This window comes from Triplophysa rosa, linkage group LG1, assembly GCF_024868665.1.
Source record: "Triplophysa rosa linkage group LG1, Trosa_1v2, whole genome shotgun sequence".
Lineage (NCBI taxonomy): Eukaryota > Metazoa > Chordata > Actinopteri > Cypriniformes > Nemacheilidae > Triplophysa > Triplophysa rosa.
The window spans coordinates 18504594-18522264 of record NC_079890.1 but is presented as its reverse complement, the minus strand read 5'-3'; the positions used below and the strand labels follow the sequence as shown (position 1 = coordinate 18522264).

General features: G+C 37.8%; 1 protein-coding gene across 1 annotated transcript in view; it reads left to right on the top strand.

The window, feature by feature from the left end:
• The window catches only part of itga11a (integrin, alpha 11a), a 57092-nt gene that overhangs the window by 23167 nt on the left and 16254 nt on the right, over window positions 1–17671 (top strand). Inside the window, exons 10-21 of the mRNA XM_057339823.1 lie at window positions 354–424; window positions 2767–2911; window positions 3418–3566; window positions 5191–5334; window positions 9501–9704; window positions 10118–10248; window positions 10336–10502; window positions 13277–13416; window positions 13829–13939; window positions 14053–14138; window positions 14215–14419; window positions 14749–14847. Coding sequence (XP_057195806.1) covers window positions 354–424; window positions 2767–2911; window positions 3418–3566; window positions 5191–5334; window positions 9501–9704; window positions 10118–10248; window positions 10336–10502; window positions 13277–13416; window positions 13829–13939; window positions 14053–14138; window positions 14215–14419; window positions 14749–14847 — 1652 coding nt within the window. The remainder of the gene's footprint in view (window positions 1–353; window positions 425–2766; window positions 2912–3417; window positions 3567–5190; window positions 5335–9500; window positions 9705–10117; window positions 10249–10335; window positions 10503–13276; window positions 13417–13828; window positions 13940–14052; window positions 14139–14214; window positions 14420–14748; window positions 14848–17671) is intronic.

Sequence of the window (17671 nt, the reverse complement as noted above, 5' to 3'; positions counted from 1 at the left end):
TGAGACGTTTTTACCATGACCGCCTGGAAAAGCACCACATTGCATCAAATCTATAATAAAGCCAGAAACCTCAGTCTATAAAATGTTTACATCTCTGCCCAGCACTACACTGTAAATCTTACTGGAGCAAATTTTAAAATTGATACCACATCTCTATGAAATATATCATGACTCTTGCTCTTTTCCTACAAATGTAAACATCCTAAGATTTATTTGAGAAGCAAAATGGCATACGATTTTACAGTAAGAAGTTTTTTTCTATTAGCAAATGTTTTTGTATAAACGTCTCTATTTTGTATTTTCTTGTTCTCACAAACAATGCAAAATTTCTGATTAGGTGTCTTTATCTGCAGGGACCAGCAAGAATGGGACAGCATTTGGTCTCCAGATGTCTCAGGCTGGCTTCTCAACACACGTAGTGGAGGTGAGTCTGTGTGTCCATCAGCCTGTACTGTAAGTTCTCTGTCTACACTTTGGTTCTTCAAAAGCCCAAAGATTTTTCTTTCATCTTCCGTTTATAGTGAAAAAAACAAGCTAGCTGAGATTAGAATAAAAGCTACTTTATGTGAACTGTGGATCAGACCTACCAGGCTCATATTTAAAGTGATAGTTCACTTAAAAATGAAACTTCTGTCATCATTTACTCAACCTCTTGTCATTTCAAACCTGTTTGACTTTATTTCTTCCCCAGAACACAAAAGAAGATATTTTGAAGCGTTTTTTGTCCATACAATAGAAGTGAATGCTGTTCGGTTACCAACATTCTTCAAAATATCTTCTTTTGTGTTCTGCGGAAGAAAGAAAGTCATACAGGCTTGAATTGACAAGAGGGTGAGTAAATGATGACAGAATTTTCATTTTTGGGTGAACCATCACTTTAAGTATAAATGTTTAGGTTCATCTTCTTTCCCTTCTATTTACTTTCCTCTTTAAAAATGCATATCTTTTTTCCACACCTTTTACACCTTGGTGATAATTCAGCTCTCATCCCAAAGAAGTGAAATTTTGGCTCAGGCTCTCTCAGTGAAGGGATTAATGTGGTAGGAAGTGTGGAGGAGCTGCACCTCAACGGTAAAGAAAAATGTCTTTGTTCTTTTCTGTCTCAAACCTATTGTTGATATGGTTGCCAGAGCTGGCTTGTTCACCAGCATATCCTCTTCAGAGACACTCCCATACTGTACCTGCTGTTCTGGCAGGCTGTCTGCCACACTCCATCCAAATGAAAGTCCAAACTGTACCTGATGGCCCTGAATCCATCCACAGCTTGCTCCCAACTGTATCGCTAATCATCTCTGTCCAGACTGCTCAGTGTGCTGATGCAACCGCTCCGACTTTCCACTCCATCTTATGCAGGCAAGCGCAACCTGCTGTGGGAATTATAAATATGTATAGACGTTTTCTTTTTGTGCAAGAAACAGATAGGAAAACTCCTGGAAATCCAATCCCTCGGCCTTCTGGATGCCTGGAACAGCATTTGCAACAAAAGCAACTCTAGTGTTGAGAGGAGGGATAAGTTGTTGGAAAGAATGTTTGCACTGTAAGACAAAATCATACCCCCAGAAAACAGATGGTGTTCCCGTAAGTGGATTGTTTCCATGTCTAAATCATCTGAATTTTACAATTTCATGGTTCTAAATTTGTTTGATTTTCTTTATATTATTTGTTTGATTTTGTCCTTGTCAATTTAAACTAATCACTTTGATTTGATCTGTTTTGATTTTATGAATATAATGAAGCTATTGCATAGACATACTTGTATAATCCTGTTTCATAAATGTGGTTTTGACAAAATTTCTCTTCCTCCATTAAACTAAACATACTGTACAGGTACATGTGTTTCGGGGCATTCGGAAAAGCTGCACACTGAGGCAAAATACTGATAGTTTGACAGCTTAACTAGAGAGAAGGTTCAAGCAATCTAGGATCATTTCCAATTTTAATTTAACATGACATTCACTAGCTGTATCATTACATTTACATTTAAGCATTTGGCAGACGCTTTTATCCAAAGCGACTTACATTGCGTTATACTATACATTTGTATCAGAGTATGTGCCATCCCTGGGATCCAAGCCATGACCTCACTGAGCTACTGGAAAGCTGACATCTGATCATCTGATAGAATTAAGAAAAGAAATATGTTTTCAAGATGTTTATCGGCATCTCTGCTCTGTACCGGCAAGCTGGTTCTGTATCACTGGTCGAGGCTGTACTTGTGAAGGATTGACTGGAAAAAGGTGATGGTGTTATTTGGTGGTACTTAGGGCAAAACAGGCATCAGCAATTTTAAATTTTTGTGCAAATTCTTCATAAGTGTGTACAGCATGAAGCTTGAGCTCTCTCCATCACACCACAATGGCACACAGTGCAGAGAGCTTTCTTATAACTGGTGGTTTGATCCAAGCCAAGGTGCATTTTGTTCCTAAAAACACACGATTACCAGCTCTTGTTTATGTTGAAATTCTGTTCTCCGTGGGCTGCAATTCAGTAAGAATGTTCTGTCTTGCCTGGGATGGATTGGAACGTTGTTTGTTTATGTGTAAGCAACCACCCAGGAATTTCAGTTCTCTCTAAACATGAACTTCACAACCCGTTTTTCTCATTCTGACTACTGTCTGCATACTGTAGATTACAGCAGAATAAACTCACCAGTAAGGAGATAAATAAGATGCAATGTGTGAATTAATGATGAAATGAGGTATTATGTTAGTTAGTTTCCTGAATTGAATGCGATTTATTGTAGATATGTTGACATTCTGTCTGCAGGATGGGATTTTAGTGGGAGCTGTTGGGGCTTATGACTGGAATGGAGCTGTGCTGAAGGAGACACGTCAGGGCAAAGTGGTTCCACCAAAATCCTCCTATGAGCAGGAGTTCCCAGAAAAACTGAAGAACCACGGGGCATACCTGGGTAAAGAATTTATGCTTAAACTTTAAAGGGATAGTTCACCCCAAAATTAAGATTCATCATTTAGTCACCCTCATGTCATTCTAGACCTGCATGACTTTCTTTCTTCTGCAGAATACAAAAGATATTTTGAAGAATGTTAGTAACCAAAACAACATTGCCTACCATTGACTTCCATTGTATTGAAACAAAACCACCAAGTGTTTTTTTGCAAATCATACAGGTTTTGAACAAAATGAGGATGAATAAATGATGACAGAATATTTATTTTTTTGGGTGAACTATAATAGTGGCATGCAGTCAGTGCTGACGATTTAAAATCTCCAACCATCGCATTATTGCACTAGTTTCGATCCTCACATAAACAATAAACAAAGCAAAATATTATTAATGTAAAATTCTTGCAAACACATAGTAGTTAGCACCTTAATCAGGTTTTAGATCTGCTAAGTATCTTTTATATATGTTTTATGTATTAAAATAAACGCTTTGACTTTTGGCTCTATTAGGTTACACGGTGACGTCGGTGGTGTCAGCTCGCAGTGGTCAGTTATATGTAGCAGGTGCTCCGCGGTTTAACCACACAGGAAAGGTCATCATCTTCACGCTGAAGAACACAGGAGAACTCACTATATTACACTCACTGAAGGGACAGCAGGTAATGCACTGGATAAAAACAAGCACACAAAGACATGTACACTGTTTAAAGGGGCCATGAATTAAGACCACAATTTAAACTCGAGCTTTTGTTATATAAGAGGGACTCGTATCCAAGCAAACATCCTGTAAGTGTCAGAACTGAAAACGCCCTTGTTACTGAAATTACAACTGTTATGACACCAGGCCCAGTGAACACCAGGTCCTGGAATACAACTATCTATGACGTCATTGATAGGTTGAACACCGCCTCCACAGAAAAATATCAATGACTACTTATCTAGCCCCGCCCACTGGCTCGCGCGTGACAGTACTGAAGTAACACAAGCTGTACAGAACCAGATAGAGCGATCAAGCAATAAACATGCCGTTAAAGATCGCAAAATATTGTGGAGTCTGGTTGTGGAAGAACACAGTCGCTGCATAACCTTCCTTCGGATTCCGACATTAGTAATGCGTGGTTGAAGTTTATTTTTAAAGAGGTTCCAGCTCACGTGGGTAAAACATTACCGCGGATTCCTTTGTGAACAAGGCAGAGGTTGACGATGGATTTGCAGAGAGACTAAAATGAAAAAGCAGTGCTGTGCCGTCAATATTGGATCTGATAGGAATGGCGCAGCAATCTTATGTGAGTACAACATATTTGTACTATGTGTCACTATTGCTTTGTTAGAGATCGCTACGTCTCCAACCAAATTCACAGAAGGCTCCAACTAAGTTTACTACGCAAACTGCTATCCAATCATTGCAGTGGGCGTTTACTTCTTCAATAAGTCTTCATGGTGGAACGCCCATTCAAACCGATCGTTTGTCAAGACGACCTCAAAACCCGGGTAGAAAATAGCCTATTACTTATTGATTTTGATGTTTTTGAATGTAAAAACCACTCAAACATCATAAGTAGACCTCATACAACAGTATAAAACAATAAACAAGCCTTTAATCGACAATGTTTAATTTATACAGAAGCCCTCACTTTCTGCTGATTTGACTCATTTTTCAGAGCTTATATTATATGTTACAATTCTGCTGTTAATGTTGTTGAAGGGCCTCTTTTAATTGACATTGTTAAATTGTGAAAAGTTTCAAGAGTTTTTTGTCACATGAACAGGGAACACTCGGTTGCACTATACAATGAAATTCTTATTCTGGGCGTATTCAAGCAGCCCAGGAAAACACAGTCAAGTACAATACACAAAAATGCAATATACAATATAGAAGATTACACCAAGGAAAAATACAAATTCTATCATAATTTCTTTAACCTCGTGTGGTTGAAAACCTGTCATGCAATTGTCCTGTTCTGCTCTGTAATGGTCGCCCTTAACAGTAGCATGTTCTTAAACTGTAGCAGCAAATATAAGCAGCAATTGGATTGTTTTTTTCTACTGCATCTCTCTCCTGGTATTCATTTGCAGTGAGTGGACTGTCTAGACTTCAAACCCATGTGCTTCTCATCACAGTCCCAAAACATGCAAAAAAAAGCTAAAACAAATTCTTTCTCACAGACAAAACACAGACATTGAACAATATTAAAGTGAGTAAACGATTATAAACGATATTGGGTTCTTTGCCCAATATGTATTTGTCCTGTATGTATTTAATCCATTGACCTGTTTGTACAGATCGGGTCATACTATGGCAGTGAGATCGCTCCAGTTGACCTGGATGGTGATGGAGTGACAGATAACCTGCTGGTGGCTGCACCCATGTTCTTCAGTGGAGGATGGGAAAAGGGCAAAGTCTACATCTACAGAGTGACAGAGCAGGTAAACACTCCTACCTCTTGTTTAGTTCTCACCTTACCAGGGCCGTGCACAGGGGGGTGGCTAGAGCCACTGCCCCTCTGCCCTCATCCTCTGAGGTGCCCCTCTCAACCCCACCTCTGGGCAGGCATCCATTAGAGATCCCCGCTAAAATACAAGTAAAGTCGACCGTTTCAGAAGTTCAACCCATCACTGTAAGGACATTATCCACATTACAGACAGTGCTTGATACGCAGAATTAGTCATTTGATCTTTTGTTTTTTGTATTTTTGTATGTAATGTTTTGCTCCTGGTTTTCTATTATTGGTGCTAACAACTTGTACAAAATATCCATGTTCTCATAAGAAAATGAGAATTCTTGTCAAATCAAATTGTTGTATTGATCTGATATAAATAACACAAAATTTGCAGTTATTGGCACACTTTGTAGAAAATGTCTTCACAAAGCTGACAGTTTGTCACACTGTAACTGCTGTGCAGTACATTCCCCATTATCTTTCTTAGTTTAAACCAGTAATCTATAACATATCATATACTGTAAATAACATTTTATTAAGACCATATTAATAGGAGCCCTGATAGCAGGAGAACATGTGAAAACCATTGAATCATTTGTTAGTGCATCAATATTTCCTGTAGCTCAGTGGTTAGAGCATGGCACTAGCAACACCAAGGTCATGGGTTCGATCCAAGGGATTGCACATGCTCAGTAACAAATGTATAGTATAATGCAATGTAAGTCACGTTGGATAAAAGCGTCTGCCAAATGCATAAATATCACGTGTGCACCCGCAAATAATGTTAAAATCACCATTATTGTGAAAATGTTGCATTGGCTACTATAAATGTTTTAAAAGAGTTGTACCTTAATATAGCACAACATAAAATATAGATTTACATAGTGCTACAGTGTAAGTAGAAAGACATTTCTAAGAGCGTGTGCTGTCTTCTCCTGACCCAACCTTTAGCGCCCTTTTTTTGTTTCAGCCACTGCCCCTCAAAATGTCTGTGCACGGCCCTGCACCTTACCCACAATGCATGACTCCTACAGCTGTTTTCTGTTTTCTCAAGGCTAAGGGAACCGGGTTTGCATTAATGTACTTCTTTGATAATGGCCCTGCATGAATTCTGACAGACTTTTGCCACCTGCCGTAGCCTTCATCACAGAGCAGTGAACTCAGAGGGAAAATATTTTCCCCATTGAAATGTAATTACGTGAAGCTCGCCGAGATAATTAATGGAAAAAGCTGGAGCACATGCGAGAGCAATGTTGTGTATAAAGCAGACGTCCATCTTTATTCATTTAGATCTTAAGGACCATTTCCTGGTCGTCTTAACCAGGATGCTACAACCTATATTATATGTTTACAGTAGTCTCTGTATCTCTAGTTGCATCTATAAGCATCTATATCTCTAGCTGAAGACAAAACAAAGTGGATATAGAAGGGTAGATGGTGGTTTGTAGGCCTCTAAGAAAAGACAACTCATTTTGTCATTGTTCTTCTCGTCTGTGCTCCTGGTCTGCTCTTCTTCTGTAATCTGATGCTTTTCAGGAAGGCTGAGAAAACAACTGATTTCATGTGCCTGTCGTCTATGGCCATATATTTCCAGAGGGAGAGAGAGAGAGAGAAAAGAAAGATGGAATTTAGGAGGAGGGTACTTGGCCTGCATGAATCATATTTGCTTTGAGAAATTGCACCTTTCCCTCAAACTTTCCACTCATTTGAGACTAATTATTTTGAGAGGCACACGTCTTCTCACTGACCTCACCTTTAATATAGATTCTTTCTGCTTAAGTGATATTACAGGAGTTACTTTTTACTCATTTTACATATTTTACCTTGGGAAGTCTGGACTATCATAGACACTCATATGCATTGGCAATTTTATTTCTCTCATGTAAAATTTGTGCACTTCTTAAATTGTTTTGCATTTAAAATTATGCGGCACAGCAGTTTGTTTTTGTTTGTAGCCTGTGTAAAGAATTTTTAAGAGCAACAGGAATTGCAAACCTAGTGGCTGGTTATACATAGTTATCATTTTAAAACTGAATCAAAGAACTAGTCTGACTAACTTAAGTCAATGATAAACGACTGTTGCATAAAATAAGCTCATGGTTATCTTTAATTAGATGGTCTAAACCGCACTAATTTGTTGAAGTAAGACATTGAACAACTTATACAAAATGCCCGACAATGGGCGCTTTTCACAGTTTTCCTTTGCTGAAAATATCGCGTATCATAGGCAGTTTCTGCCAATCTCATATTAATCTTGAGTGCCTATACAGTAGTATTGCATATGTCGTATCTTCGAAGTGTATTTAGTTTGATCACATTTATAAAAGAGAGATACAGCTGTACGATTATTCCCGGAAAACACAAGCTGCTAGAGGTGGTACTAGTGGGGAGAGTGGGATGGAACTACAGCACGAGCAAGCAACACATCATCACATTAATCCCTTCATGTTTTGTTCATTATGCACGTGCACACCGATTGTCAACAAAACACAGACGTATGACTTAGTTTGACTTATCTCGTGCAGTTCATGTCCAGCAGCTTTTAGCACTGGGGCCGCGCCATCTATCAGTGTCAAACTATCTCCAAATCCAGCGTCATATCCACCGTTTATATAACATCCATCACTGAAACGCCGTGAACAAACAAACACACCTCAAACTTCTCTCCCTATCACAAGAGTAACGAGCTGCAGGCCCACACGCTCTCACCAGACAATCTTGATGGTAGGCGGGTCTTCCTATGCTCGTCGGTTGGCTCGTGGGCAGGCTCTTTCTTTCATCTTGTCATGCTTTTCTGGGAGAATTGCCCAATAAAAGGAATAGGACCCCTGTTACGAAACAGGTATCCAGACTTATAAAAAACTTTCTGAAACAAGTTGGAGTGCTGGGGGAGTGTATCAAGCACAGAAATACTACCATACGTCATACATCCAACTCGTTTTTTAACAAGATGACCATGTTAAGCATGAGAAACAGTGTAAAGAAGTCAGAATGCATGACATAGCATGATACCTCCGCTTGAACATATTTGCATATTAAAATTGTTATGTAACATATTTCATATCAAAATTTACTCAAGGCTTGCAAGAAAATAACTGAAAAAAAATTATTAATGTAAATCGTTGTTCTCACAGACTGAAAAAAATTAGATGTCTAACTTGTAAGACTAGTCTAAAACAGATTTATGTAACTGTCTCTAAATAGAAATAAATTGTTGAATAGAGGCAACAATGTTCCCCAAAGTTACATAAACACATGGCTGGCAGTCAGCATGGTTTCTGGATCTTTAACACATTCCTTAAAAGATTATCTCTGGTTCTAGAAGTTTGAAAATATTTAGCTCTTTTCCATGACCTGAACGAGTAGATGTTTTCCTAATAAACAACTCTGAGTTACTACATTTTTTGTTGGTTTGTAAAACAAATGTAAAAAAAACCTCTGAAAATCTTTATTAAGCAGTATTACCTTGATTTAAAGTGGGCTTCTTTTATATCCCTCAAAACCATAACATCCATACATACAGTAACTTCCCTTACACCAAGAAAAGAAAATGTATTTTCCTAACTAACTAATATATATATATATATATATATATATATATATTTGAAAATATACAGAATAAAACATATTATGATCTATTAAATAATAAATAAGGATTTGCCACTTTTCATATACTGAAAAATATAAGCACTAAAATGTATTTAATATGTTGAATTATATTTTCTAGTATATTCCCATATATTCCCATGTATTTTTGTTTCCTATTAATCCAAATGTAAGTTAAAAAATTAAAGATTTTAAGCAAAACAAAGATCACTGGATGAATGTTATAAATATGAGTATTTAATGTCTAGCACAGTCAGCGCTCTTCATGTGTATACAGTATGTGCCCAGAGCCAGGATGTTCTGTAACCACTTTTTCAAGACATTGTGGGTTTAGGTGCCTTCATTGAATGCATCCCATCTGCACATTATTTTAATGTGAAGTTCCCCATCCACTGCCAAATGTGGTGTACAAACAAACAAAAAAACAAACAGCCTTTATGGGGCAGCGAGGCTGATGTTGATCACATCATGCTTGTGCAGATGCCACAATGTTTTCCTCATGTGTATCTCACAGCAACACTTTTACTCTTGTTTTTTTCCTGTCAGCCACGTTTCATACTGGAGGGCTCGCTTGAGGTCTTAGATCAGGGTCAGAACGCCCGTTTCGGCTCTGCACTGGCCCCTGTGCCTGACCTTAATGGAGATTCATTTAATGACGTAGTGGTTGGTGCTCCGCTCGAGGACGACAACAAAGGGGCTGTTTATGTCTACCACAGCCAGCGCAACAGAATACTGAGGAAGTACAAACAGGTACCACATCAAAGAGCATCCAGATGGGCCTTTCTTTTAGGTGTTTTCTTGTTTTGGGTGTGCTTTAATGGGATTATGTCCTTATTTATTCACCCTCATATCAATCTGTTGGACTTTCTTCTGTGGAACACAAAAGAAGATATTTTGAGAAATGTCTCTGTGGTGTTGTGTCCATACAATAGAAGTCAATGGGGGCCAATGTTGTTGGGTTAGCAACATTCTTCAAAATATTTTCTTTTGTGTTTTGCGGTAGAAAGAAAGTCATACAGGTTTGAAATGACATTCCAGGTGAGTATACGATGAATTGGTGAAAATGGTGTAAATGATGAATTTTCATTTTGCGTGAACTATCCCTTTAAGATGATTGTGTGTGGTGTAAGATTTTAATTTTTACACAAATCTGTCTTTGTTAGAGGATTGGAGCAGTTCAGCTGGCTCCTGGACTGCAGTTCTTTGGCCGTAGTATCCATGGGAAGATGGATATGAATGGAGATGGTCTGGTGGATCTGGCTGTAGGTTCCCTGGGAGCAGCAGTTCTTCTTTGGTGGGTAAAAAGCTGAATCTCTTTTAATGTTTTTATTCACAATGTTGCTATTTTCCTTTAAGATCTTACTGTATTGTTGTATCGCAGGTCTCGAAGTGTCGTTCGAATCCACGTCACTGTTCGATTTGAGCCCAGCAAGATCAATATATTCAATAAAGACTGTCGGAGAGGAGAGAAGGATGTGACCTGTATGTCGGCTATTGTATGTCTGAATGTCACAGCTCGGACACCTATCAGAGATTCACAGGAAATAGGTCAGTGAATAAACCGTGAATAAAAAAGATTTCAAATACCACTTTTAATAGATCTTTTTTTAATTGTTCTTCTCTGGAAACTGGATACGTGGAAATGATCAAAGGTGAAGTTTCACATCTTTCATTCACATAAAATACTCTTTGTATAGTGAACCTGATCGCTGTTTCTCTGCTGGATTGCTGCAGTACTTTGGTCAATGTATTGGTTGGAAAGTAAAACAGACATTATGCTTACTGTAGCCTTCCCTGGAAATGTTTTTAGAGAAAAGGCAGTTATGTTGAAACTGGAAGTGCTTTGAAAGCAACAGTTTCCTCTCATCGTGAAGTTCACTTGAATATCTCTAGATTACATTATAAGAGACTAAACAGTGGACATCTGGAGGGTTTCTCGTTCCATCAACCAGCTGGATATTCACGGTCAAGTTCAGTTAAGGTTTTCCTGCTCAGCACGCCACGTATTAGCATGAAGAGGATGTTGTCGGTAGTGACGAATTGTGCGACACATAGTAATTTCTTGATTCTTGTTGCTTTGTTGATTCAGGTTTGGCTTTGGAAGAGAAAAAGAGCTTACTCTGCTCTGCTAGCCCTGGACATTTACAAGCACAATAGACACAGTGTATAGTACAGTAGCCCTGCCTGAAAAATAAAGTAAATGTTAGATATGTCACTCTGAGACTATACTCATACTAACATTTCAAATGAATAATTGGACGTCTGTATTGATATTTATTTCATATCTCACACTAAAATCAAAAGGTGAAGCATCTAATGTGCCCAAAATATTTGGACAGTACTGAATTTTGTTCGAAGTGAAACTATTTTTTGTGCATTGGCTCATTCACATTGAGAAAGATGACTAGAAAAATAACTGTCAAGATAATGTTTTAAAAATCATTGAATAAACATTGACAGGCAATCAAAATCCATTTAAAATGTGCAACCCCATTGTGCAAGCTTAGAATAAATAAGGTTGTCGACCGTTGATGTGAACACTAATATATTTATCATTATAGTTCTCTTTTTTAGATGGTTTCAGCGGCAACAACATAAACAAATGTTACAGTATGTGGCTCAAACTTAACCTCTGGTAGACCTCTGCAAAGAATCAATAACTGTTAAGTAGTTTTAATTTAAAGGAACAATACGGCATTTTTAGGAGGATCTATTGACAGAAATACAATATAATATACAAAACTATTTCTTCAGATGTGTATAAAGACCTTACGTAATGAACCATCTACATACAGAGCGGCCCTACATGCATTGAATTCGCCGCCATGTTTTGTACAGCAGCCCTAAACGGACAAACAACTCTACAACGCTCGTTTTTTCTTCCTCTCTGCTGTGGTATCGTGGTGAAATGGATCGTGCTCTCCGGTGCGGAACGCATGTGACCCGCGGATTAACTGAAAGTTTACTCATCATTGAGTAAAAGATTAAAACGCACTCTTGCTCGCTCTCCAGTTTCAGCTCCAACGCGCTCTCGCTCTCTCTCCAGTACAATATTAAAGCGGTTCCGATAACCAATGACGTTCAAAACTTTCTCCGTCACACAGCTAATATTACAACAACAACATATATTGGTATGTTAGTATGTTACTCACATACTGATCCGAATCAAAGCAACCTCCTCGGAGGTGATTTTTAGACGATCTTTCTCTCCAACGTCTCTCTCTGCTGGATAGTATCTCCATAGATATCTGTGAGTATATCTGCTAAAAGCCTTAGTCTTAACGTGTCTCTGCTGTAAAGTTTTTATAATATTAACGCAGGTCCTAGCTCCTGCCTGACTTTTATCCTTCTTTTTAAACTTAAAATCCACAAACCTTTTATTTTATGTAACACATAAGTCATAGCTCTTTCTACAGTCTTTCTAATGCCCGCAAAATCTCTTCCCTGCGTCAACATGAGAACGACATTTTTTTGTACTGTGGTGGCCACTGTCTTGTTTGGACTGAGCGATTTGTTGCAAATCTATAATACAACGCTAGTGGCCGCTGTTAATTAAGAACTGCACCTTTAATACAATACAATTGAAATACAATCAAATATATTACACACAGGCGTGTGTGTCCGATGAAACCTTCTACAGTTACCTTTTTGGTGTGAACGGGCCATAAAAGCAGTGTTGACTTTAAGTAGAAGCAACAAAGTGTGGCAGAGGGTTAACAGCATTGCATTGCTGCTTCAAAACACCTCCGTCTCTCAGGACAGCTCTAGTTAGAATGTGTACAACCCACCTGCTGTTTGTCATAAGGCTTCTGTGACCATATATTTGTTTTGAAAGACATGTGCTGGGAGGTCAGAGTGTTATATGTAGTAGCGTGTGGGACCACAGGACAGAACAACTGTTTTTAATTAACCTTCACAACCTCAGAGCATCTGCATCACTGATGTCATGGATGTGAAAGCAGGGTAATGGTCGCAGAGAGATATCATGTCTTCATCTTAATGGTCATCCGGGGAGATCGAGAGTGCGTGTGTGCGTGTTTTTTTGTTGCTTTTGTACTCTGATTCTCTTCACATGTGCTGAGTAGCATTGAGTATAATGTTTATTGGTACATGTTTTAAATATAGAGTATGATATTTGAAGTACTGTATAGTTTTTTTTCTGCCCATAAATAAGGTTTATCGTCTAGTGGCTTCCATATGTCTCTGTAGTCTAAATATGGTACAGCTATATTATCACCATATATCAGGTTTAATCTGTATGTCCTTCATGTAGTGATATGGATAACCAATGCCTTATATAAGATTTTATTTCCTTTTCTTAGCCCTCAGATACACTGCATCCATAGAGGATAAGCGTTTTAACCCTCGCGCCGTGTTTGATCATCCAGATCATCAGCAGCCTCAGAATCTCACACTGTTTCCCGGAGAGGAGACGTGTGACCACATTTACTTCCATGTGATGGTTAGTTCTCACTCAAATCAACATCATGAGATGCATTTTATCTTGGATTTGATAATGGTAGAGGTACTAAATATTTGGATATGCAAATTTTTGTATCCAAACAGTTCTTGGCCACTATTGACTACCATAGTAGGAAAAATTTCAATGGTAGTCAAAAATGCCCCAGAACTGTTCGCTTTCCTACATTCTTCAAAATATCTTCTTTTGTGTTCAACAGAACAAAAAATTATAAAGTAATTTTCCTACTATGGTAGTCAGTGGGGTCCACTGTTTGGTTATAAGCATTCTTCTGAATATTTTTTTTATAATTGGAACAACTCGAAGGTGAGTAAATGAACTCATGAGTAAATTTATTTTGGGTGAACTATCCCTTTAAATTTGGAGATTTCATGAATTTATAATGTTGGTACAGGAGACTACAGACTATGCCAGGCCCATCATATTCACTGTAGATACTGGACTGCTGGACCCAGACCAAGGCCCAGTTTTGGATGATAGCTGGCCAACTACAGTAAAAACAGAGGTGAGTGTCTGTTCTGTATGTAAACAATATTAACATATCATTATGTGATGGTCATTTTTATTTGATTAATTCATTGATACACATAACATAATGGCCATACATGTTTTCTCCAGCTTCCTTTCTGGAATGGATGTGATGAAGATGACCATTGTGTTCCAGATTTGGTGTTGCAGTCTCAGACCGATTTGTTAAATCGCAAGTAAGATGACAGGGAGATAAAAGCACACAAGCTATACACAAGCACACAGACTTATGCCTACTCTCATCATCCGTAGGCAGTTCTGTGCACAGGCATTTCGCACAGGTAGTGTGTTGTGTCGGAGTCAAAGTTCAGCTGAACCTTCTGAACGCATCGTGGAGGGTTCGAGAAGGAGAATGGTGGTGGATGTACATCTAGAAAACAGAGGAGAGAATGCGTATAGGACCCAGCTAAACATCTCTTACACTTCAAACCTACGCTTCTCCAGCCTTATAGTAAAGGTAAGAAGATCACCATGATTTTTTTGTTGTTTGTTAATTGACAAGAATTGATTAGCTGATTGATAATAAGCTCTTAAAGGTCCAGTGTGTAATTTATTAGGAGAATCTATTGACAGAAATGCAATGTTTCGTAAATACGTTATCTCCAAAAGCAAAAGCGTGACAACATCTTTGTTCCCCTGTCAGTCTCCATAGTGCTTCGAAAGGGAGGGGTTAAATTACTAAATTACACTGGACCTTTAAATTATGCTTATACTAATGGCCTATTGATAAATGCGTAATGGAAACAATGTTGCTGTAAGTTAAAACCTTTCTCTCTTTTTCTTTAGGATAACTCTGATACACATATAGACTGCCGCAGTGAGAACAGACGAAAACATGAGAAAATTTGCAACGTCAGCGCACCCTTTATGAGAGCAAAGTCACAGGTGAGTTGCTTGTATAGCCACTGTTTAACAGTTAGACTATTGCATTAAACCTTATGGCCTGGTTTCACAGACACGGCTTAGCTTAAGCCAGGACTATGCCGTAGTTGAATTAAGATATTTATGTCGCTTTTATAAAAATGCCTTAGAAGAATACATTACTGGTGTGCATCTTGAGACAAAACAATGGCACTGATATATTTTAAGATATTTCTGGGCAAGTTATATTCAGTTAAAACAGGTCACACATTCATATTTGTCTGGGACTAGCCTTAAGCCTTGTCTGTGAAACCGGGCCTATGAGATCCTTCTGAGAACTACATATTTACCTCTGCACACATATTTACAATTTAGGTTTCACTTTACATTAAGGTTCCCTTTATAAAGCATTTGTAACTGTGTTCATTAATGATTAATAAGTCATTTACAAATGCATTATGAAGCATTTATAACTCCATAAATAAAAATGGATTCTAACAAAATACCTGCCAAATAGTGAGCCATTTTTAACTCACATGTTATAAATGCTTAATAAATGTATTTATTCATTATTTATTTGCAAAATAGGCTGTCAGATTGGAGACTGTAGGGCGTTATGTTATGTTTTTCTTATTATTGTATATTTCATAAATGGTTCACATGAATCCACTATATTAAGGCACACTTTCATGGTTTGCAAACCATTTATAACTCTTAACATTTTTTTTCAAGTTCAACATTTTTTTTTATCTCGCCGTCATTCTGTAATAAATCATCAATAAGTGCTTCTAATCTGAATGACACATAGTCATTTGATGCATGGTTATCGACTTCATTGGCTAAATGCTGTAACTCTCTAGCTAATTGTGCGCCCGCCATAGTTACTTAACGTTATACACGAAGCAAACGATCAGTGAGTGAGTGAGTGACGTGACGTGACGTTAGTCCAAAACAAGTCAAGAGTAATCGATCAAACGCTTCAATCTACGCTGAACCAATAGTAGGCAAGACCAACCCATCTAATTATCATACAAGACACAGAAAAGTAAGAATAAATTCAAGAATAAATAAATAAAAGTGGAAATAAATACATGCGATAATAAATAAATATAAAAATAAATAAACGTATAAATAAATAAATGTAAAAATAAAAGGAAATGATAAATAAAATAATCTAAAAATAAATAAAATAATAATAATAAAAATAATTAAAAAATGGACACAAAAAATAATAAATCAATTTAAAAAATGAAAAGAAAAGTTAAAGCTAAGATCAATAATAGCTAAAACGAATTATTTTGTTTTATCAAACCATTCATTCCTTTATTTATTTTCATATTATTACATTTATTCGTTTATATATTTATACATTTATTTATTTATAATTTTTGCAGGTTTAGTCCTCCATATTTACCTGTAAAACAAGAAAAAGGATTTACAATGATAACATACAGACAATAGAAACACACACACACACACATGTTGGGTTTCCATGTTTTATGGGGACATTCCATAGACGCAATGGTTTTTATACTGTACAAACTGTATATCATATTCCCTACCCCTAACCCACCCCCTAAACCTAAAATCACAAAAAACTGTCTGCTCTTTTAGATTTTCAAAAAAGTTAATTCTGTATGATTTATAAGCTTGTTTCCTCATGGGGACAAAAAAATGTCCCCCAAGGACAAGGAGTTTTGGATATTGCCATCTTTGTGGGGACATTTTGTCCCCATACCGTAGGGTTTACCCTTCCCACACACCCACACACACACACACACACACACACACACACACACACACGCCAGTGAGAGCACACATTTAGATAAAGGAGAGAGAAGCACAGGTCAAATATAACAGACTATAAATTCCTATATGCAATATTAATTAAGTAAAACTTTAAAATTCTAAAGCAGCCCCCCCGGCAGGCAATAGTGCAAAAACAGTATGCAAACGGTGGCGAGGAACCCAAAACTCTAATCGAGAAAAAAAACCTCAGGAGAACCCAGGCCCAACCAGGGGATTCCAGTTCCCCTCTGGCAAAAGCTGCTGCCTCTGCACAAGCTCCAGAGCTTGCACAACAAGGCTAAATAAAATAAATAAACTTAATAATAAAATAAATTATAGTTTAAGATTATCATTAATAATCTAATAGCATTTGAAATTTTGTGGTGAAGACGTGTCAAGGACCGCGTCCTTCTTTATCCAGCTCTATCATCTCAGCTCTTGTCAGGTCCCTTCCCATTCTCCGCTCTACCATCAGGTCGGCCATGAACTGCATCCTGCTCGCTGTGGTAACCTTGGAACAATGAGACAAGACTGGCTGAGAGTAGAGTACTGTTCTGACTCTTTGATGCAACAAGTACATCAGTTGTGTTTTTGGTTCCGGTTGATCTAACTAATGCAGCCTAAACCCTCAGAAGATTTATATTATGGAAGAGTAGTGTATGCAAGATTAAAAAGATGCGTCTTTAGTCTAGATTTAAACTGACAGAGTGTGTCTGCCTCCCGGACAGTGCAGGGAAGACTATTCCAAAGTTTAGGCGCTAGATAGGAAAAGGATCTACCACCTGCACTTGATTTTGAAATTCTAGGTATTACCAACTGACAGGACGCCTGAGAGCGTAATGCACGTGAAGGACTGTAATACAAAAGGAGTTCATTCAAGTACTGAGGAGCTAAACCATGTAAGGCTTTATAGGTAATAAGCAAGATTTTAAAGTTAACGCGATGCTTTATAGGTAACCAGTGCAAGGTTGACAGAACCGGGCTAATATGTTCATACTTTTTTGTACGTGTAAGAACTCGAGCTGCCGCGTTTTGGACCAATTGGAGTTTTTGTAATAAG